Source organism: Bos indicus x Bos taurus, chromosome 12, assembly GCF_003369695.1.
Source record: "Bos indicus x Bos taurus breed Angus x Brahman F1 hybrid chromosome 12, Bos_hybrid_MaternalHap_v2.0, whole genome shotgun sequence".
Classification (NCBI taxonomy): Eukaryota; Metazoa; Chordata; class Mammalia; order Artiodactyla; family Bovidae; genus Bos; species Bos indicus x Bos taurus.
Window position 1 is genome coordinate 39,160,457 of NC_040087.1, and position 23,827 is coordinate 39,184,283.

Consider the following 23,827-nt stretch of genomic DNA (forward strand, 5'->3'; position numbering starts at 1 on the left):
TATGGTAAAGCATCTGCCTATAATGCGGGAGACTGGGGTTCAATCCCTTGGGTCGGGAAGATCTCCTGGAGAAGGAAATGGCAACCCACTCCAGTATTCTTTCCTGGAAAATCCCATAGATGGAAGAGCCTAGTAGGCCACAGTCCATGGGGTCTCAAAGAGTCGGACATGACTGAGCAACTTTCTTCTTCTTCTAGGAGAATTTAACTCTAACTTGGACCATATATTCAGAACATAAGTATTAAACCACTAACTAATTTTATAATTAAAATTTAGTTTTATCAACATATATTTATCTAACAATTAGAGTAGAAATCATCACTTTGGATTTTGAACAAGAATTAACACACTACAGTCAGGAATTCAGAACATTTATTGCAAGAGCTGAATAATTGTAAATAACGTAGAACTGGCAAAGCAGTAACAAGGATAATTGTTTAGATATTTATTCTGTCAAAGTCATCAAACACCCCTCACAAACCGACAAATATGTACTTCAATAAGTAATGCACCCCTACCCATTATTTTCCATTATACTGTGGAAAAAATGTGAATTGCTATTTACAAAGTAATTTTATTTTTGGTAAGAACAAATTATCTATCAGATTAGCAAACCATTTTTTTTTATTTTATTTTATTTTTTTTTAACTTTTAAGCTGTTGTTGAACCGTGGCATTAAGATAACTTTCACTTCTTTCAGTAAAAACATTTTGTTGCATGCTATTTATTTGTTTAAATCATCTGTCATGCCTTAACAAAAACCTCCTAAGAATGTTCGAATTTGGATTTGTTTGCACGTGCAACTGAGATCTTATTAACATTAGTTGTCACTCTGTTGGTTTGACCTAAGTGACAAGATGCTGGTACCCGCCAGGCATTGACCAACTATGATAACAAACAGTTAAACAGCAATAATTAGAGATTTATCCCTTAATATCCCCCAACTAGCCTACCTGGAGAATGTTCTGTTACATCATGAAGGCACAACACATTAAATATTTTGTGGCTATGGTCTAACACTTGTGTTACAACAACATTATTATATATGAGGATCAACACAAACTGCCATTTCAACAAAGTTGTAGACACACATTTGCCCAATTGAAACTATTTTGAATATTAATTTTTCTTTAATATATGCTAATTTAATATATTAATTCTGCATGAGTGACAAGCACAGGATATTACTTCACTTTCTGAAAGATAACACTTTCCCATTAGTATCTCATTTAATGCTACTAAATAAGTGATTTTGCTTTTGCCTACTTTGAAAATAAGGATGTCAAGAAAATAGGTTCTGAATTTTCAAGCTTTTGCAGAAGTCCTTTTATATATGAAGTTTTCATTTTTATCTTTATTTTTTAGAATTCCAGCAACATAAGCTATCATAAAAGAAGCAAGATTCCAGAACCTTTTCTTTAAACACAAGTATTTGAGATCTTTTGAACAATGTGTGTCAGGACAGACTACTAACGCAGAAACACCTCACTAAAAGAAACAACAAAAATAACAACAAAGAGGCAAACAAAAAAAGAAAGAAGCAACCATAAAACACAGAATTATGCTACAACATTTTTAGGTGAACGATATAAGTACACAAAGTTGTTAATAATAACTTGCTTCTATTTACAAATACTTTAACACTGATTGACTTAACAAGTGTCCACTAATGTTGTTAACAGCACAATAAGTTTAATGCTTATCTTTTTAAGTTTTGTTTGAAGTATAATGTCAAGTATAGCAGTCTCAACACAGATCAATGACAAAAAGAGCACAATTTTTCTAACTGGATATGTCTTTCAGTCACTCTAATCCATGGAACTTCCTTACTCTCCAAATGCATATTCTATTATTCATAGCAGCAGTCCAGGGTCAAAATAAAATGCAATTTAAAAAAAGATATTTGCACAATGGAGATACTTCTGGAAAGTTTAATCAATCCTAGTAAATAAGATCATATGGCTAGTAAAACTATCTTCTCTCTTATGTGATAAAACATTGTATCCTCCATGGTGCCAACAAAAAATTATGGGTATCCCTGCTCTAAGGGGCATAGTTGTAGAGATCTATTGAATACATAAAGCTCTGACACACACGGTATTAGCATGTCTATTTAGATTAAAGTCCTTAGGTCCCATATGGCCTTTTTTTTTAGAGTTGGTGCTCCTTAGGACTCTCAATAGCACCTCCTGCTTGCTTATAAGACTTCAGATTTGCCAAAGGAATGTCTGTCATGTGGCTGCCATTGTTGAAATGGCCTTCAGTGGAGACATACTGCTTACGGTCATTGAACTGGTTCCTGTTGCTATCTTCTTTCCAGGCTCTGGTCAGGGTGTGCCCATTCACAAGCTTGTCCTTCTTGATCCATTCTTTTTGGGGTGCAAAGGTTGAGAGAGGAGATTTAGGGTGTTGATATGGACCCAAGCCAGGAGGCATCCAGCAATTATCAGAGTGACCCAAAACCAAGCACTCTTGAGTGCACATCTCTGTAGCTTCAGCTAATCCTCGGGGGCCCAGAGGCCCATCTGCAGAGGACAAGAGACAGAGAAAATAAGGAAAGACAGTGGTTAGGGTTTTCATTTTAAATTATATCCTTAGAGAAAAACTGCACTGGTGATCTCATTTTCTCATGAAAATCTATTAAGTTAAGCAATTCATAGATATGATTCCCCATCCTTTTTTTCTACTTTTTAATTTTTGCAATGTTGTGTTGGTTTCTGCCATACAACAATGCAAATTAGCCATAATTATTCACACATAATTATGTGTATAATTATCCCCTCTCCCCCTCTCCCTCTCTCCCCTCTCTTCCCTCCTTGCCCTCCCCCCATCCCATCCCTCCAGGCCATCACAGAGTGCAGACTGTAATCCCTGTGCTGCACAGTAGCTTCTCACCAGCTATCTATCTCACATCTGATAGTGTATATATGTTGATGCTACTTTCTCCATCTGTCGCACTCTCTCCCTCCACCACTGTGTCCACAAGTCTATTCTCTAGATTTGCATCTCCATTCCCTCCTTGAAAATAGGTTAATCAATACCTTTTTCTAGATTCCATATATATGCATTAATTCACTATATTTTTTTCTTTCTGACTGACTTCACTCTGTGTAACAGGCTATAGGTTCATCCACCTCATTAAAACTGAAATTCATTCTTTTTTATGGCTGAGTAATATCCTATCCTTTTAAGAATTACATAGAAGGAATAAAATTCCTTGTTTTGGAGATAAGAATTACTCTTTCCCTTAAGCCATTTTATATCTAGAGATACAGACAGATCAAAAAATAAGTAGATAGATATGGGTAAACAGATATACCCATGATACATCATTTCAGATCAACTTTTTTCTATGACATGTGTATTATTACCAATTCATGTCCTAATTCTCAATAAAAACTCATATTCATGAGAAATAATGAAATTTACAAAATTTTATGCACAATGCCAGAAGATGTTAATTAAAAACTCCAAGAATACAAAAAGTGTTACTTGAAATATAATATTAAAAGTAAATACTGTGAATAGTTAATCAAAATGATCTTCCATGTAAACATATATCTTAATATGAAATTCATTAAAATAACTTTGCAACATTCTTTTTTAAGTAATAATTTTAAAGAACATTTTAACTAAAGTATACTACTAAAGACACATCTGGTTGACTTCAAGCATTGTGAAATCCAAGTAAATAAAGATCCCATGTGGTTTCCTTCTAAGCTTAACCTATTTTCTTGATTTATAAATGTATCAAATAACCCAAATTTCACTAGAGTGAAAGTCTAGCTAGGTTGCAAATTGGAATGCATAGAGTGTAATATTCAAAGAGAAAAAAGTCATCATAGATATTTCTCTCTCTCTTTTTTTTTTACCAGAAGGCAATCTAAAACATTTTAACCATGATTTTGAAAGTAAACTATTCTCTGATTATGTAAAGAGAAAATCAGTTCTGTACTGAAAAACAGTAAGTGTCAAATGATAAATGGTTAAGGGTTAAGTTGGGTTTTTTGTCGTCATGTTTTCTTTCCCATGATTAAACAGTCAAGTGATAAGTGATAGCTTGAAAATTAGGAATTGATTTTACAAATGAGGTTAAGTATCAGATAGGCAAGAATGCTTGAGGCATAAAACATTTTCAAAAGCTAAGAGTCATCAGAATAGAAATGTAGAAGAAAACATCCCTGCGAGTTTGCCTACTCAACAATTAAAAGAGCCAACAATTGGAATGCAGGTCTCTGCTAAAACCCAAGTTAGCATTACTAATATTTTTAAGTGCCCAGTAATTGTGGAATATTTATATTAATATCTATTTGTCTTAATAATATTCTAGTTATTTCTTTCATGTTAAAAAAAAATACTGCTGAGAAAGGTAACTGTTGTTGGCAAATACCTGACCTCCACACGCAGACAGCATCAGAACGGACACTGGATGTGAAAAGCGGAAAAAAAAAAAGGTGCTTAAAATGTACTCTTAATGAGATTTTAGTCTATTTTGAAATCTGAAGTCTGCTTTTTAGAATAACAGTAAACTTCCTTCTCATGTGATCCATAGTCCCATCCCCTCAAAAGTAAATAGTTTTATTTTTAAGACATATGTTCATTACTTAAAACTATTTCTCTCACAAATTTTCAGTGATCACTTATTCACTAGGATATTTAATTTAACCTTCTCTATGAGCCTTTCTGAAACTCTGATACTTTGGCCACCTCATGCAAAGAATTGACTCATTGGAAAAGACCCTGATGCTGGGAGGGATATGGGGACAGGAGGAGAAGGGGATGACAGAGGATGAGATGGCTGGATGGCATCACCAGCTCGATGGACATGAGTATGAGTCGACTCCGGGAACTGGTGATGGACAGGGAGGCCTGGCATGCTGCGATTCATGGGGTCGCCAAGGGTCGGACACGAATGAACAACTGAACTGAACTGAACTGAACTGATGAGCCTTTCTCTGTCCTCTGAATTTTGCCCACACTTTAAAATTTCAAACTAATTTCTCCCTTATAGGTTCGCTTTGGTTTATTCAGTGGCTCTGTATCCACAAAGCAAACACATTCTGATTTTGTTCAAACTAATCCACGCCCCTTCCATCAGAATCACAGGCCTAGAAAATGCTTTTGTCTGGCTTGTTTTCATTTAATTACTGACTCTATCAAGGGGCAGTTTGCTTCCCATGTACCACAGCAAGCTTCCCTAACTTTGCTAATCCATATCTTGTATGCACTGGGAAGATTTCCATAGATATTCCCCTATAAATGCATAACAAATTCCCTAATTGAACCCACTCAACTTTTACATTATGACATTTTTGCCTTTTGTCTTTAGGGTCTGTACACTCATGAGTAACATTTTTATTTTTGTTTTCTCTCAACTAGATTTAAAATCCATTCATGAAAAAAAAGGAATGATCTGTTTTCTGATTCTTCATGGTGCTAAACAAGAGCAATGATTTATGCACACTGTTAATTGTTAATTAAATTTTTATGAGGTTGAAAATGTTCTAAGAAATTATTAAAGATATCCTCCACTTAAAAGGCAGAATTTAAACAATCAGAATATGCTGATTTCACAAATATCATACCAAAAGCTTCCTCAACAACAAATCTCTTCACCTTAGCAATACTTGTGACAGTTAATAAGTGAATTATTTAACTTCTCTGTTAAATATGTTCACTCCTTTCTAGACATCAATGGAGATAATCACAAGTTTGATATATAATATATCTTATGTCTATCAATCAATTCTTAACTTTTACTATTCTAGAATCATTAGTACATTTTTCTTTTCTTGTTAATAGCTCCAAAGTTGGGGGGAGGATTATTAGCTGTCTTAGAAATATCAATAGCATCAAGATTTTATTACTCTATAAAAAGAGAGTATGAAAGATTATTTTTTAAATAGTCTTATCCAATATACATTACTATCTTATTAAATTGAGGGTATTACCCAAGAACTGAGAACACTGTGTGTGTGTGTGTGTGTGTGTGTGTGTGTGTGTTGTGTGGACCTGAAATCTTCAGCACTGAGTGACACATTTTAACAAAAATAGTGTGCATTGTTTTTCAGAACTGATAACATTTATTTATTCCATTATTATTTACTGAGCATGTACTATATGCTGACACTGTGACAGGCACTGGGAATATAGCAGTTAACAAAGTAGATGTCAACAGTGTCCCCATGGAACTGTGCGCCTATCCTGGGAAACAAATAATTGCCTTCAAAGCAGCAAACCAAGAGACAAAAAAAGGGTGTCATTGGGAAGAAGATAGGATTTAAGGAGGCTTGTCTCTTCACAAGGCAACAGGGGTACTTTGTTCCAAGTTATATAATTTCTACATTTTTCTGAAATTTCTTACAGATAACTGATAATTTTAAGACATTTACAGTTAACATTTGCGTGTACTACACAAAATCTTTAACTTACAAAAATATTTTTCCATTAAATAGTGTTAATTGCTCTTTGAAAAATGTATGTGATTCATTCTTATAAATAAATTTGAAAGCTTCTGATAAATTTACAGAATTTCTGTAGATTCTTAGGTCAGTCTTTTAGGTATCTGCTTTACAAAATTTAAAGATTCATCAAAAAGTGGGACACAACACAATGATGGCAATTGCATGAGAGCCAGGTTTTGTTACCTATAGCCCTAAAAAAGAAGGGCCACCAGGCAGGGCCCCATGGAAGGTTGTACCAAGAACAGCATAAAAATAAGCTAGAATTGTAGTGGACAGTTTATGTATTGCCAAACAGGGTGGGAGGAGCTAGGTTCCAAGCACCCTCTGTGGATTGACTGATTTGAATAATTTTTCAGGTTCTAGGGCACAGAGGCTGTCTCAAGTTATCTGACAACCTGACCTTTCCAGCAGTTAGGATGTGTCCTTCATGACCTGCAAGTGTGAGAGCTCTAGAAGGGAAGTGGTGGGATATGAATTAACTCAGAAAGGGAAAGTGACCAACCAGGATCACAGAACTGGGTCTAACCGTCGTCTGTCTGTATAGAGATTTACCCATCTATCTATATAACCTCATTACAACAATTTGCTCATATAATTGAGCTCCATTGTTGGAAAATTTACTTTGCTTATTTTCTGGCAAGTTTCTATTTTAGGACCTGACATTAAATATGGAAAATTTTACTCTTTTTATTTTGACCTATGTATAATTTCCAGTGGTTGCCTGAAACACACACACACAATATGGGTTTTATTTTGAGAAATAGCAATTTTTTGAGAAATAGATTCCAAGTTTTCTTCCATAAAGTCTGTGTCATGAATTGGTAGAAAAAATAAAAACATTTTTATCATGAATTATTAAAGAGAACACAGTCATTCTACTGATTTCCTAAATATCCTGGTCCTTTAAAAGTTTATAATCTGAAGCATCTTAAACATTAAATAGTTTCCAGTTAATTTTTTTCTCATTTTTAGAACCACTTACTGAATTGTTTTACATTTTTAAAAAAGAGAAAGACATTCTTCATAAAGCATTAATATTTAATGTTGTTATTTTCAAAATATAATTGAAAATAATTCATGATTCTCCATCAAATATATAGCATTTAAAATATCAGGGTTTCTTTGCTAATACTGCAAAACCTATATGCACTGAAATATTATCCTTTATCACTGACATATAATTATTTTTAATGTCATCACTATAAGAGGTTGTCTTAACTGATGAATAATTGTATTTATTTTTCATAATTCCCTCAACAAGTGTTTATTGAATATCCAACATGTATCAGAAATGTGCTGGATTCTTAATAAATTTTGAAATTGTGTGTGTGCATGTGTGCATGTGCATGCATGTGTGCATTATGCTTCCCTACTTCTCCAAATTTTTCATAAATTTTGATGTCCTATTTCTGTCATGTTATACAATATCTACTTAGAATTCAGATCAGGATTGAAAACTGCTTATAAATACTTTCCATAATTTCAGCCTTATACTAATTACTTCCGTTTTATTTTTAAAAAGTATTTTAAAAACCCTATCATGATTTTTTTAACACTGAAATATTTATTGATTTAAAAAAAAAAAAAGCTAAATTACTTTTCCCTCTCACAAATGCAATCTTTGAGTTTGGTTATCTTTCTTGGTTTTTTAATGTCTAAAGACACAAATGTTAATAAAACTGTCCAAGCCATCTGTCTCTGCATTTAAATGCTGAAAGCAAAAACGAAAGCACATGAAAAGCTTCTTGAAAATCATCTCAGTTAATGTTTATATCAGGTCTCAATGAATTTCCCTCTCCATCTTTGGCCAAATTCACCTTTCTGCTCAAAACCAAAACAAACTAACAAACAAAAAAACAACAGCAACCTGTTTATGATTTAGGCATCAACAGCTGTCATAGAGCTGCTTGAATTGCTGACTTTTAATGTGCAGGTTCAAAATGTGAAACTATCCAATTTGATGGATCTCCAGCTATACTTCAATGGCAGCATACTTGAATGAGCTTTGATCTCATTTTGTTATACCCAGAAGCAGAACTGTTACTTCATTGATTAACTCACTGCTGTAATTAACAAGTGCCTTCTGGCCTGGTGTTCACCTGCTTTTCGACCTGATGATTTGAAACCCTTTCTTTCCAAAGATCGAAACTGATAAACTGACATGTAAAAAAAATCATGAGAACGTTCATATTTCTCATTAGATTTCAAACTATATGACAGTTTGGACTTTTACATGAATAAATTTTCCTTAGAATTTTTCCTATTGGGTAAAATAAGACTAAACAGACTGCCAAAATTGAATTGTAAAATAGATGTCATTTTTATATTTTGGTTCAAATTCATCACATCTCACTCAATTTTTATCTCATTCAAATTTTATTATAGAAAAATACCTCTTTCATGCAAAACATATCTGATTGTCATGTTATAATGGCCTTTTTGTGGTTAGACCATATATCATTATTTTTATGCAAAACAACTGTTAAGTTCCAGTTTTACTGTATTGTCCTCAGAAAAAGTACCTTAAAATGTAGCATGATGTAGTACACAAAGAGTTGTGCACCAGTAAACATCTTAAAGTGGAAGATGTATCCACTGACTTGAACTTGCTGAAGCAATTTACCTGATCTCTAGGCCTAGTGATAAAATTCCTTGTTTTAATAAAATTTCTGGTTTAGAGTAGGTTTTTATCCTATTACTTTGCTTTGTACTTGCTATTGATTTACTGAGAAAAATCCTAGTTATTATACTTGCTTCTTTCCTTACTCAACTTCCTATAAAAAGTTTCAGGGAAACAAAAATTCTCACCTACTACACTACTAGGTAACTTTAGTATCTCTAAGAGACCAATATAAAAAACTTAGTATTTTTACTATCTCATTTTCACCCTCAGTTTATTTCTAATTCTTTTACATTTTTGTGAGATAAGATGCAGCAGTGATAACAATTTTTTATCATGGATTACCCTGAGTAGAAAGCTAAGTCACTTGATGGGGCCTCCTACTATCTCCACACACTACTGATGAGTTTCAGATATGAATCACATTGATTAATTTGCTTCCAGTCTGAAAATGGTCAAAGTTAATTTTGAATATGAGAGTTGACATGAAAACTGAGGAACCTGCTCAGCATTGCTCATAATCCCTTTTGGTAATATGATCTCTATTTTAGATCACATTATCCTATATCCAATTGATAATTTAAAATCAATATTACATGGGAATAGATACAAGTTATTACTCTGCCCAGAGAAACAATCAAGGGGTACAAATTTCAATCCCATATAAACTCAGATTTGCATATAAAATAGTATAGCATAGTTATGTGGACAGTCTAAATCCAAAAATAAATCTGGCAAATTGATTATGCCTATAGGAAAAATATTTTTCATTCATTCACTGAATAATTTTTGTTTGATCTCATTAGGTTCAAGAGATTCTTGCATACAATATCTAAATTCCGAACTAGTTCACAAATCTCAGGTCAGGCGATCATCATAACTCAGGCCAACAGAAATAGATTTGAGCCCCAGTAAAACAATGAATGGACAGGGCAGACTAGCGTGCTGCAGTCCATGGGGTTGCAAAAAGTCGGGCTGGACTGAGTGACTTTACTGAACTGAACTGAAAACAATGAATTAGTATAAACTTTGTGAAATTAATTTTAGATTCACTATTTCCTAGTTTCTCATCTAAAACTTGAGAGTCAAAGATTAAATTTTGATGCATGACATCTACCGGCCTTTTATTCCTTTGTTAAATATCACTGTGGCTTGTCATATATAATCACATTTTCAGTGTTATTTTCATTTTACTAATGAAAAGTCCAAGATAGAGCAAAGAAATTATAAATCAACTGTTCCTGTAGTGTATTACTTACATCATATTAAGTCTTGGAATGTGAAAGTATGATTGGAACAAGTATTTATATTTATCAATCTAAGAAAAAGCTATAATCTAACTTTTAGTTAATAGCTCAAGTTTAAACTCAAAATTGTGACATCATCTACAGTCACCTTGAGAAACAAATACAGAAGTCTCATACCAGCAGGATCTGACAAAACCTTTGGTTAACAAGTAAACAAGGATTAAATGTTTTACACGTTCTGTTCCTCATACAGATTTTTTTCCTTGGTCACAGATGAAAAGTCAACATTTGTGGATGGAGTCAGTCTAAATGCAATAACACATGGCCAGCCTAAGCAGCAGATTCTCTGCCAGAGAGGATATTGCTATTTGGACAGACTTTATAGCTCACAAAGAATGGAGAGTGCCTCCTTATAAATCTTTAGCTTTCTACAGCATGGCTTGAATATCAGGTCCCTTTTTTTTTTATCATCTGCTAAAGCTAATGGCTGTAAAGAAAATACTTAGATAATTTTATTGATTCACCATTCACATTAGATGTTGCAATCAATGAAATGACAATAGTCTAAGGTCACTGATTATTTAAATTAACTCAAATTTTTACCCAATTGCATGGTATGCAATAGCTTATTTATATTATTGCAAACTGTATCTTCTTTCTCCTATAGTTCACTATTTCTTTTTCTCATATTTGATGTCTTTCATTTTACAAAGTTATTCATATACTGATATTTCCTGAATTACTGTTCATTTCCTACAATCTGTATAACTTCTCAAAAAACCACAGTAAATCTTATTTGATATACAACACGTTTTTAGGAGCAAATCTCAGGTATGAAGAAATGAAGTAATTCATGCAGATGAATTTCAGGCTGAGATTCAAATTTAAAAAGAAGCAATTTATATAATCTTACCTCCTCTTAAAAACTCTCAGGTACTTGTCTGAATCCAGACCAGTAGTACATAATACTGTGAAGTAATTTATCTCCACACATTTTCCACTCTCTCATATTTCAGGTGTATTTAATTAGAATGAGAAAACTGGTGAAGTTTGTTTTTATTTCCCAAGTTCTCTGATAATTTTCACCTGGGACCTTTAAATGCAGCCTTGTTCCCCCCTGAGTCTCTGGGTAGGCATTCTACTTCTCCTGATCTCCAAAGAGTGTAGAGACTCGCCCTTGGTTATTTTAAGCAATGGGAAATTTGTGAAAAACATTTTGGTAAATTGTTAAACATTTAAAGGCTTCACAAATTTTATATTTTAAAAACTGTCTGAAAGATTTTCTTTTTTAAAAAATAGAATAAGCTATCCCCTGTGATCTGTAGGGATGTGTGTGTGGGTGTATATGTTTACACATAGATTTTACCATAACTTTGAATTAATAGATTGTAGATCAGTACTTCTCAAATGTTAATGTGCATATGAACCACCTGGAGAAAATGTAAAAATGCAGAATCAGATTCAGTAAATCTGGGATCCTGAGTTCCTTCATTTCTTAGGATCTCTCAAATGCTGTTACTTCAAGGCCCTCTCTTGGAGATGCAAGCATATTGAGTACTTATCTATCTCCATGGGATACTTTCCCAGTGTTCTACACAATTTAAAATTCTCAAATATGTGCTTGAATCAGAGTTAGCTGGAGGGCTTATCATATAAATTGCCTGGCCATAACCAGTAATTTTCATTTTATACATTTAAGGTGGAGCCTTGAACTTTCTGTTTTAACAAGTTCCCTGGTGCTGTTATACTTTCCTGATTTCTCCAAGCCATCACTAGCCTCTGTGTTTCAGTTCCATTTGATGACACTATAGCTTTTTCCAGATCCTGCTCAGTGTTCTTTATCTACACTTCTAAGTGAAATTACATCATTATGCAGTCTTATAAATTGTGTGTGTGTGTGTGTGTGTGTGTGTGTGTGTGTGTGTATATATATGTATTAGCAATTCCCCAACTTACATTTTCGGCCCCATTATCATTCTCTTGTGGCAATATCAACATATCTGACTCATGGCTCCTCAGCATCCTTTATATTTCTAATTAGCATTTCCAATTAATGTAATTCTTTCTTTTTTTCCCCAAACATGCTACTCTTCCTGAAATTACCATTCTTGTGTATGGCATACATTCTTGTGTATGGCATACATTCTTGTGTATGGCACACAATCACCTGCTTGCTCCATTCAGAAACAAACAAACAAAAAAGGAGTCAGACTTGGCACCTGAGAGGCAGAAATCTAAGTTTATCCAACCTAATTCCTGGGACTAGAAACATACAATATCACACAAGTGGTAATGTTAAATTATATGGTTGCTACATACTGAAGGTTTCTGTCTGGCAAATTCATATGTTGAAACCAATGTGATGGTATTTGGAGGAGGGATCTTTGGGAAAGGATCAGGTTTAGATGAAGTCATAAGGCTGAAGTCCTTGTGATGAAATTAGTGCCCTTATAAAAAGAGACCAGAGAACTAGATCGTTTACTCTCTCTCTCTCTCTCTGCCATGTACAGCAAGAAAGGCGCTGTTTGCCAACTAGGAAGGCGGATCTCCTCAGACACCAGTTTTGCCTGTACCTTAATCTTCGTCCTCCCAGCCTTCTAAATTGTGATAAATAAATATTCCCTGTTAAAGCAAGTCTATGATATTCTGTTAAAGCAGCTTGTACTAAGACAATGGCAAAAGGGGATTTGCAGATATAATAAGGACACTCATCAACAAATAAAATTGATTATTAGTTAAGAAACTAAACTATATTTGTTTAACTAAAATAATCACCTGAACTCTTGAAAATCAGGGAGATTTCTTTAGCTATTGGAGAAAGAAACTCAGATTCAAAGTACAAGAAAGACTCATTATGTCACTGGTATATTTGAAGATGGAAAGGACCACGTGAAAAGGACTGGAGAGCAGCTTTTAATTGCTGAGAGAAACCACAGCTGGGCAGTCATCAGGACACAGGGAACTCAGTCCTACAACCATAGGAACAGGATTCTGCCAACAGTCTGTGTGAGTTAGAAAATTAGATTCTTTCTCAGAGCCTCAAGAGAATAGTCCAGTACAGTTGATAACTTGATTTTGGCCTCTGAGACCTTATCTATGGCAAGCACGCTTGGACTCCTGAGATAATAAATGGCTGGAAACTGAGATGATAAATTTTTGTTGCTATAACTAAGTGGTGGTGATTGTAACTCATAAATAGACTACTAATATAATGTCTGTCTCTTACTCAAGATACACACAGTCAATCAGCAAGTTTTTCAGCCTACCTCCATCCCTAAAAACTCACCACCGCAAGTTACTATTATTTCCTAGCTGGATTCCCTTTTTCACTTTGTGACATTCTATGCTCCGATCCTTAATTAGAGCCATGTATATCACCGACTCAATGGACACGAGTTTGAGTGAACTCCAGGAGTTGGTGATGGACAGGGAGGCCTGACATTCTGTGATTCATGGGGTCACAAGGAGTCAGACACAACTGAGCGATTGAACTGAACTGAACTGATATATAGTTATTAGTAAATAGGTAGTATATTCTTATTAGTTTTCTTTTGCTGCTTCAACAAATCATCACAAACTTTGTGACTTAAAAGAACATCATCTTATAGTTTTGGAAGTCAAAATTCTGAAAATACGTTTCACTGGATTGAAGTCAAGGTGTTAACCAGGCTGCTTTATCCTGGAAACTCTGAGGGAAAAATCCATCTCCTTCCTTTCTTCAGCTTCTAGATGTTGTCTATATTTAATAGTTTCTGGATCTTTCTCCATATTCAAAGCACATACTCCAAGTATCCATTTCTGTTATCACATTACCTTCTCTAACTCCTCCTGCACCCCTCTTTTAAGGACTGTTATGATTACACCCTGCTTATGTAGCTAATCCAGAATAATCACATCTCAAAATCCTTAATTTAATCACATATTCAAAGTCTCTTTTGTGATGTAAGATCGCACAGTTGCATGTTTGGGGATGAGGATGTGGGTATATTGGGGGGTTATTCAGCCTAACACAGTATTTAATGCGAACATTTTGGCTTCCAAGGACATCAGAATACAAGTCACACTCCTTTCCATGGCTCAGAGTTCCATACTATCTGGCTCCTGCCCAACTCTCTGATTCATATCAGTACTCCCTCTGCCACCTTCTCTCCTCAACTCCACCTTACTCCCTCTGCTCAGCTATACTAACACTCTTGATGTGGCTGAAATACATCAAGACTAATGAGGTCTCAGGACCTTCAGATTTGCTATTATTTGTGTCTGGACTATTCTTCTTATAGGCCTCACTTCATTTAGATGTTTAGTCAAATTTGATTTTTCATACATTTTCTGATCACCTTATAAAAAATAATATCCTTTACTCATTCAGTCTCTATTCCTTTACCCAATTGCATTTTTTTCTGAAAAACACTACTTATTACCTGTCACCATATATTTATTTGTTCACAGTCTAGCTTTAACACTAGAATGGAAACCCCACAAAGCCAGGTAATTTGCTTTTAGGTAACTCTCTCCTCAACACCTTTACAATGGCCTGGCATACTGTAGATTATTTCTAAATAGATTTTTGAAAGAAAAGAATACTTTAAATTTCTTCTGAACCCCAAATCAGTGAACTAACATAAAAGTATATGTAAAACAGTTTTTGACAAGTCATTTAAATCAGAAAATAGTTAATAATCAAATCGGTTTACTTTTACTTAAGAAACATTGCTAAGAGTACACAGCATAAAATTTCACCAAGATAATATTTGGGATGTCTAAATGGTATTAATAAGTGCAAAATTGCTGCACTTATGTGCCACCTTATTTGAGTCAATGCAAGTGGAATGCCCCAAAGTGAAACATAATTAGATTGCTACCTATATCCCACTGAACTGCTTAATCATGTCATAAGATTCATAATTCCTCTCACTGAGCTCTTTAGATGTTTTCTAAAGTCTAGATTCACAGGATATGTAACAGAACAATTCTCTAAAGCCTGAAGATACCAAAGTAACTTATTAGCAATTATTCTGTAGCAGAGTTCCAATGAGATTCAGATAAGTATGCAGGATTTTGCCCTTTGTTACAGGTATATTTAGGTAAATGGGAGGGTATTTAGAAAAAAAAATTAAGTTGATTAGGGATTGTATTAAAATCCTAAAAGTAGCTTAGACTCAATAAATATATGGCTTACAACTATTGAGGGGTGAAATTACTTTTCACAAATTTTAGAGAAAAGTGTGATTTTAAAAGAGGCTAATATGCCACATTAGATTACACGTAGAATAGCATGGTGAAATCCATTGCTTAAATTTAGTTGTACATAAAGAAAAACTATTCTAAAATGAGAAGCATAATGTTATATTTTGAAAGAATTACCTAAGGGGACTGTTGAAAATGCCATTACTTCATTATTGAAAATGGCTTGTATAATGGAGTATTGTGGAGAGAAATCTTGCCCTCTCGGGATAATGCATAGGATTGCTCATTCCAAACTAAATGTATGTTTATCTTTGAATGCACATTGAAAATCCAGAGAAATTACTTCATTAATATAGGTCTTTGAAAGATAGATTTCTCTATTAAAATAATGAATATAATGTGAATTTTATAACATCTATATAAATTTATCTGAGATTTCCTGCAGTATTTTCTGTTATGCCTATTGCAAATCAGAGATCATAATTTTCTGAAGATAGAAGACAAGTTACAGTTCTTTAGTATTTCACTATTTTACTGGTAGTTGACCATATGCCCCAACTATTCAATGCATATAAAGTTGCCATACTTATCATCAAAAATATAATTTTGTGATAATTTTATGAGATATGAATCATTTATCATTTTTCTGAAACAGAACAATTTTGTTGCAATATCAATACACAGTCACATTTAATCAACAATATTTAAAATTTTCTCAAAAAAAATTTTTTTCTCAAGATTTAGTTGATGTGTGCATGAAAAATTTTAGGAAAACCAGTACTACTCTCAAAATAAAGCTTTTTAGTGAATGTAAGAAAACAAAATAAGGGAAAGGCACTGTCACTAATTTTGTATCCGGGAGATACAAAATAGAATTTTGTATCCAGGAGAAAAATTCATGACATGAAAATTTGACCTGAGAGCTTTTTTTTTTTTTTTCCCCACTCTGGGTTATTTCAATAACTTCTTTGGGGGAGTATGGCTAATCATGTGTGCTTCCTATCTAGATCTGCTAACCCTTTGCAATTAACTATGTATTTTTATTATCTTCCAATCTGTCTCATCAAAATGACCCGTCTCTTGGGCATAAATGGTGGTTTCCTACTCTGATAAGCTCATTAATCTTACAACGTTATTGACCAAAATGCTAATTGTTATCCTTTAGAAGGATAAAGAATATCTACACTTAAGTAAGAGCCTTACAGAGCCACTTCAATCCATACATATGAATATTTGAAACGATGGCAGAAGAATGTGATTTTGCGATAGAGGTGACTTTGAGGCATCTATCAAATCACAATGTGCAAGTGTGTTTCCCCATAAGCTGGCATAGCTTAGGTATCTTTCAGTGGCACCAAAGGAATGGCACTCAAAAGGGTTAACTGAAAAATGTTTGATGAAGGAGGACTCTGTTTAGTGTGGGCTCAGAAAGTAAACTATAAAAAAAGTCGTGAGAGAAGCCAAAACCTGAAAATGTAGGAAAATATTACCACTCCTAGGCCTAAAGAGGTAAGGAAAGGGGCAGGGGCAATATGCTTAGAATCTAAAAATAACTATGGAAAATTTATTCAGGAAATCACAAAGTGAACTTGTAAAATAGGAGCAAATGTTGGAAACTTTTTTGTTTTTGCAAATCACCAGATATAAATCTAGTAAATATCCTTTGAGATAACCTTCAAAGTGGAATTCAAACTTTAAAGACCGAAGTGATCGAAACACAATTTTGAAATCTTTTATGGTCATCTATCACTAAATGAGAAATGCATGATTAATTTGGAAACTACAGTTTCTATTAACTATTATAATATGTAAGCCAATTATTAGGATAATGTCATAATATAATTTAAAAATTCAGAGCAGTCTTGTGACTTGATGGAAAGAGAGCTAGTAAGAATGAATGGAATATTTCATTGTATTTTTAATATTTCAGCAAAAATTCCTGAAATGCTACTCTTTATATACTCACCAAGAGTCGTGTTCTATATATATATAGATCATTGCAAGATAACGAACCTAGCATAACTTCATTGGAAAGAAATATTATTAGTAAATTTATAGATTACATGTCTGTGTCTGTTTTACTTTATGTAGTAAAGTACAGTTAAAATACATGATTCCAGTTTAGAGTTCTTGAGGTGGGCTCTGTGCCTTAGTCTACCACATCACTAAAAATCACAAGACAGCTGGCCCTGGTCGAATATTATCAATACTGCTTAGAATGTCAGTTTGTTTCTCTCTAATAGAAGTGAGCTGCACAGTGAACCTTTGCTTTTTAATCTAGATGACAGTCAAAGGTTTCGAGATCTGTGAACCTTTGGCAAGATTTATAATGTTAAGTTGTCATCTAAAACAATTGGTATGGTTTTGGTTCAAAATTAGTCAGTAAGAGTATTTTTTATCTGGCTGAAGTAACCCCAGAATGTTCTCCCTGTCAGCATAGAATGTAAATAGAACTTTAACAAACAGCATATTTCACAACCATATTATTGCTAATAAATTACTTGCAGCTACTACTTGGGGAATGCCTATGTATACGTACCCATCTATCTATCCATAAGCATACTATCTTAGTTACAGTTACCAAATTGACAGTCCATTATTTTAGTTAATATAATTATATTATATAGGTCTTAACTATATTCTCCAAGCCTCTTTTTACTGAAAGATGACATAGACTGAAAAATATATTATTGAATTAAACAGATGATTTAAGATCACAGAGATTTGAGTATCCTCAATTTAAGCAGTGCTACTGAACCAAATTTCTTCCTCTTTCAGATCATTATTCATGAAATCCAAGGCATTGCTAGAATCTTCCCAGGAGATCCAGTGGTTAAGACTCTCTGCTTCCAGTGCAGGGTGTTGCAGGTTTTATCCCTGGTGGGGGAACTAAGATCCTATACACCTCACCAAAGGAGGGGGTAAAAAAAAAATTGCTTCCTTGTAATTACTCTTACAGCTCTTAAAATATATTGTCTTGTCAGTTGAATATGCTACATACACTTTATGCAAAGCTTAAAACATATACCTTGCATTGCTACAGGATCATGCCTGATTGGCTCCTGAAGGAAGCTATAAATACATACTGATGATTATAAACTGCTCTTCAAATACTGTGACATCAAGTTGAAGAAAGTCACAAGTATAAACTAGGAGACATGCAAGGATCCTCCTCAGCTGCAGGGTCTTAATTTGCAATTAGATTTTTCTGCTTGTGATAAAGTAAAGATTCAGTGATTTAAAAGAAAAAAAAAAACCTGCTTGTTTCAGAGGGTGAAAGAATGATATTCTAATTAATTTTAGAAAGATAATTAGAAATAGAAACTATGAAATATATTTTTCTTGAATAAAAATGTTATGAAATTGGTATCCAGGTGCATGATCATGGGTGAAGGTCAACATAACACTGTCAATGTATTTATATTCATATAAATTATTGTTGGTTAACAGTCATCAATGCTATTTTAGGAACTAATGCTGTTTGAAAGTAGCTGGCTGGCTGCCAATCCCAGAGCCCTTTGAATCTCTAGGATGATCAGGTCAACACTACTAATAAAACTCAAGGCTGTTTTCACTTGTTTCTTTAATTTAAATGGTTACTATAGATACACAGGTTGTGTCCATAAATATACAGAGCATTTGCTTTTTCTTAACTTGTTCTCTCTAATTGCTGATGACAAGATAAGCAATTTCTATTTGTGTTTTATGAACTCTTCTAAGACTTGAAATTGCTTGAAATTGCTGGGTTTTTTCTTTTTTCTTATTGGCTACTTAATGCTTCTTCACTGTAGCTCACTGTGGTTCACTTTTCTTTCTTATTATTCTTTCTTTGTTTATTTACTAGCTCACAGTGTCTTTTGCACCTAGCTACAGCACCAGCAGACTAAAAATGTGCTTAGGCTTATGATATTACTGACTCATTGACTATTATTAAGCCTAAATAATAAAGGAAACTGATAAAATGACCCAAATTACATTAACAAGGTCATATACTGTATTTTTAAGGAACATGGATGGTGTGACTATTATCATTACTTGGAATTGTTATTAAATTGATGTCACATTATCTTTGCTGTTTTTCTGAAACACATGCTGGATTTTTCTTTTTTCTTTCTTTCTTTCCATGAAAATACATTCCAGAGCCATAGTATTCAAGTACCTAACAAAATGTACCAAATGCAGGGAGAGAAGCCAAGCCATTCCATTCTCTCTGGTTATCTCAATGACAGATATAAATTAACCTTTGATCATTTTGACTGGGAAGATCAATATTGATTGTGAAAATGGCCGCAACTCAGTTTTTCTACACAGAAACTGCCCAAGTGTTTAAATATATGAATCAAAACTCTGACACAGTCAGATTCAACTTGAGTAGCAGCACTTAGTGAGGTTAGGGATTGAAAGACAGGCTGGATTTAAGGTAAGTTGGCAATTTATTTCTGTTTATGATTTACCACCTTAAGCCAACACATGTTTTGTTGAGCCATCTGCTTCCTTCATATGATTAGAGAACAAGGCACAGGCCATATTTCCCATACTTATTCAACAGCAGACTTGGTGGTGACTGCATGGATACTGTCCTTATGAATTCAAGAACTTGTATTTTCAGCTAGGAAAGTGTGTTATATGAATGTTGGAAAGGATGTACTTTAGTAACCAATAACATGAAGTTTTCTGAAGTAGATCCAGTGATTTCACAATTAGTACTTACTGGACATTTTAATTTCATTTGCATATGCACATATGTTCATTCTTAATTTAGCTAGCTGTATGAAAAAGCCCTATATATTTACTGTCCAAATTGATTACATAATTTATGAGTTGTTAAAGCTGCCTGGCTCTTTTTCTTTATTAAAAAACATTCTTTCCAATCATACTTAACAGGAAAACTACTCCACTGTGATTTATGATATTATGAGTTTCCATTTTGAAAAGCAAAAATACAGTTTTAACAGAACTATTAAGTAAGATCAAGATGAAAAGAATTACTGCATTTCTAAACATTAATATATCCAATGTCCCTCTTTCTTGACAAGAATATCAGTGCAGATATTAATTATGATATATAGAATGACTCATCAAGACACCTAAAACCTTGATTTTCATCCCCTCTGGTTCTCTGTTGGGTATGATGAATAGTTTGTATAGGAAAATTAAAAAGTGGTTTTCTGTCATGTTAAATGAGAGTCTTCACAACCTTCCATTCAATATCTTCCCAAAGCATTTGACTTTATTTCAGAAATTAACTTTAGGAAAGGAGTTATTATTAAAAATTATTTGAGAGGGAGTGATCAATGCAAAGAAATATAGGAAAGCAACAGAATGGGAAAGACTAGAGATCTCTTCAAGAAAATTAGAGAAACAAAGGGAACATTTCATGCAAAGATGGTCACAGTAAAGGACAGAAATGGTATGGACCTAACAGAAGTGGAAGAGATTAAGAACAGGTGGAAACAATACACAGAACTATACAAGAAAGATCTTCATAACCCAAATAACCACGGTGGTGTGATCACTCATCTAGAGCCAGACATCCTGGAATGCGAAGTTAAGTGGGCCTTAGGAAACATCACTATGAACAAAGCTAGTGGACCTGATGGAATTCCAGTTGAGCCATTTCAAATCTGAAAAGATGATGATGTGAAAGTGCTGCACTCAATATGCTAGCAAATTCGTAAAACTCAGCAGTGGCCACAGGATTGCAAAAGGTTGGTTTTCATTCCAAACCCAAAGAAGGGCAATGCCAAAGAATGTTCAAACTACAGCACAATTGCACTCATCTCACATGTTAGCAAATTCATGCTCAACATTCTTCAAGACAGACCTCAACAGTTTGTGAACCGTGAACTTCCAGACATTCAAGCTGGCTTTAGAAAAGGCAGAGGAACCAGAGATCAAATTTCCAACATCCATTGGATCATCAAAAAAGCAAGAGACTTCCAGAAAAACATCTATTTCTGCTTTATTGACTATACCAAAGCCTTTGACTGTGTGGATCACAGCAAACTGTGGAAAATTCTGAAAGAGATGGGAATACCAGACCACCTGACCCACCTCTTGAGAAACCTATATGCAGGTCAAGAAGCGACAGTTAGAACTGGACACATAACAACAGACTGGTTCCAAATCAGGAAAGGAGTACGTCAAGACTGTATATTGTCACCCTGCTTATTTAACTTATATGCAGAGTACATCATGCAAAATGCTGGGCTGGATGAAACACAAACTGGAATCAAGATTGCCAGGTGAAATATCAATAACCTCAGATATGCAGATGACACTGTTCTTATTCCAGAAAGTGAAGAAAAATTAAAGAGTCTCTTGATGAGTGAAAGAGGAGAGTTAAAAAGTTGGCTTAAAGCTCAACATTCAGAAAACTAATATCATGGCATCCAGGCCCATCACTTCATGGCAAATAGATGAGGAAATAGTGACAGATTCTGTTTTTGGGGGCTCCGAAATCACTGCAGATGGTGATTGCAGCCATGAAATTAAAAGACGCTTTCTTCTAGGAAGAAAAGCTATGACCAACCTAGACATCATATTAAAAAGCAGAGACATTACTTTGCCAACAAAGGTCCATCTAGTCAAAGCTATGGTTTTTCCAGTAGCAATGTATGGATGTGAGAGTTGGATCATAAAGAAAGCTGAACATTGAAGAATTGATGCTTTTGAACTGTGGTGTTGGAGAAAACTCTTGAGAGTCCCTTGGACTGCAAGGAAATCCAACCAGTCAATCCTAAAGGAAATCAGTCCTAAATGTTCGTTGGAAGGACTGATGCTGAAGCTGAGACTCCAATTCTTTGTTCATTTGATGCAAAGAACTGACTCATTGGAAAAGACCCTCGTGCTGGGAAAGATTGAAGACAGTAGGAGCAGGGGATAACAAGGATTAGATGGTTGGATGGTATCACTGACTCAGTGGACATGAGTTTGAGCAAGCTCCAGGAATTGGTGATGGACAGGGAGTCCTGGTGTGCTGTAGTCCATGGGGTTGCAAAGTGTCAAGCATGACTGAGTGTCTGAACTTAACTGAACTGTACTTTAATGAGTTACTTATTCTTGAACTTGGTGGATGAATTTATTAAGAAACAATTCCTGAACAGTGAGTCATTTAGAGGCACTAGCAGAAAACTAAACTGTGTATATGTGTAGAGAAATATTCCAAATCATATTGATAAGCAAATGATAAAATTTTTAAAAACCACTGAATCATTGTGCTTGATTTTGTTTTAAGGAATTGAAGAGTTTTGCTCCTTTACTTTTCTCATAATTTGAATTATTGATTCTAAAGCACAAATTTTAAAAGCAGTGTAAATAAAATATAATTTTTATTTTAAGTGTTCTTATTTGCTCTGTTTGGCTTTAGAACTTATATTTTTGGAAACTATTGTGGCATAACATCTTCAGTAGATTTTAAAGTGAGTGTTTAAGGCAAAAGTCAGATATAACCAGAGCTACTCTTGACATTCACTCGGCATGTCAAGTTGCTCAATTATAAGATACACAAGGGAATGGCAGACAGGCAATCATGTCACCCACAGGAATTTACTCTGGGGCTTCTTCTCACTCTGCCAGGAGGAATGACTGGCAGAATCACCTGGACTGTTTCAACCCTTCTTCTCTCCTCTCTGTTTCACTATCTTTGTCTAGCAAATGTGTGAAGTTGTATCATTCATAAGCACATACATATATATGATGGGACTTTAAAAGAGTGGTTACTTTTTGGGTGCACCTCTGCTCTAGCTCCTACTGCCTTTCTTTTTATTTTTCCTAAAGAAAGACAAGAAAGGAGCGACTTGAGTAGCTCAGTTCACTTCAGTCGCTCAGTCATGTCCGACTCTTTGTGACCCCATGAACCACAGAATGCTAGGCCTCCCTGTCCATCACCAAGTCCCAGAATTTACCCAAACTCATGTCCACTGAGTTGGTTATGCCATCCAACCATCTCATCCTCTCTGTCCCCTTCTCCTGCCCTCAATCTTTCCCAGCATCAGGGTCTTTTCAAATGAGTCAGCTCTTTGCATAAGGTGACCAAAGTATTGAAGTTTCAGCTTCAACAACTTGAGTAGAGTACTGTACATTAGAGCAGGGAACTATGATAGACCACACGAAGCATGTGAGGCAGGCCTTTCCTTTGGCCATCTGAGAGAATAGTGCTCAGGCTGACATGTACTGTCTCCTTTCACTATCCTGCCATGTTCTCCTTTTCACAAGATGGAAAAAGGTAGATATACAAGAGAGTGTTGTTAAGACTAGTTGTTTCAGAAATACTAGTTGTCCGAGAGAGACAGTAGAGAGCACTTCCT

General features: G+C 34.5%; 1 protein-coding gene across 6 annotated transcripts in view; it reads right to left on the reverse strand.

Annotated features, from left to right (window-relative positions):
- Window positions 1-355: 355 nt before the first annotated feature.
- PCDH9 (protocadherin 9) overlaps window positions 356-23,827 on the reverse strand; it is a 1,136,570-nt gene continuing 1,113,098 nt past the window's right edge. For all 6 annotated transcript variants that reach the window (XM_027557661.1, XM_027557658.1, XM_027557660.1 and 3 more), the window contains one exon: window positions 356-2,525. In XM_027557661.1, coding sequence (XP_027413462.1) covers window positions 2,152-2,525 — 374 coding nt within the window. In that variant the 3' untranslated portion in view covers window positions 356-2,151. The remainder of the gene's footprint in view (window positions 2,526-23,827) is intronic.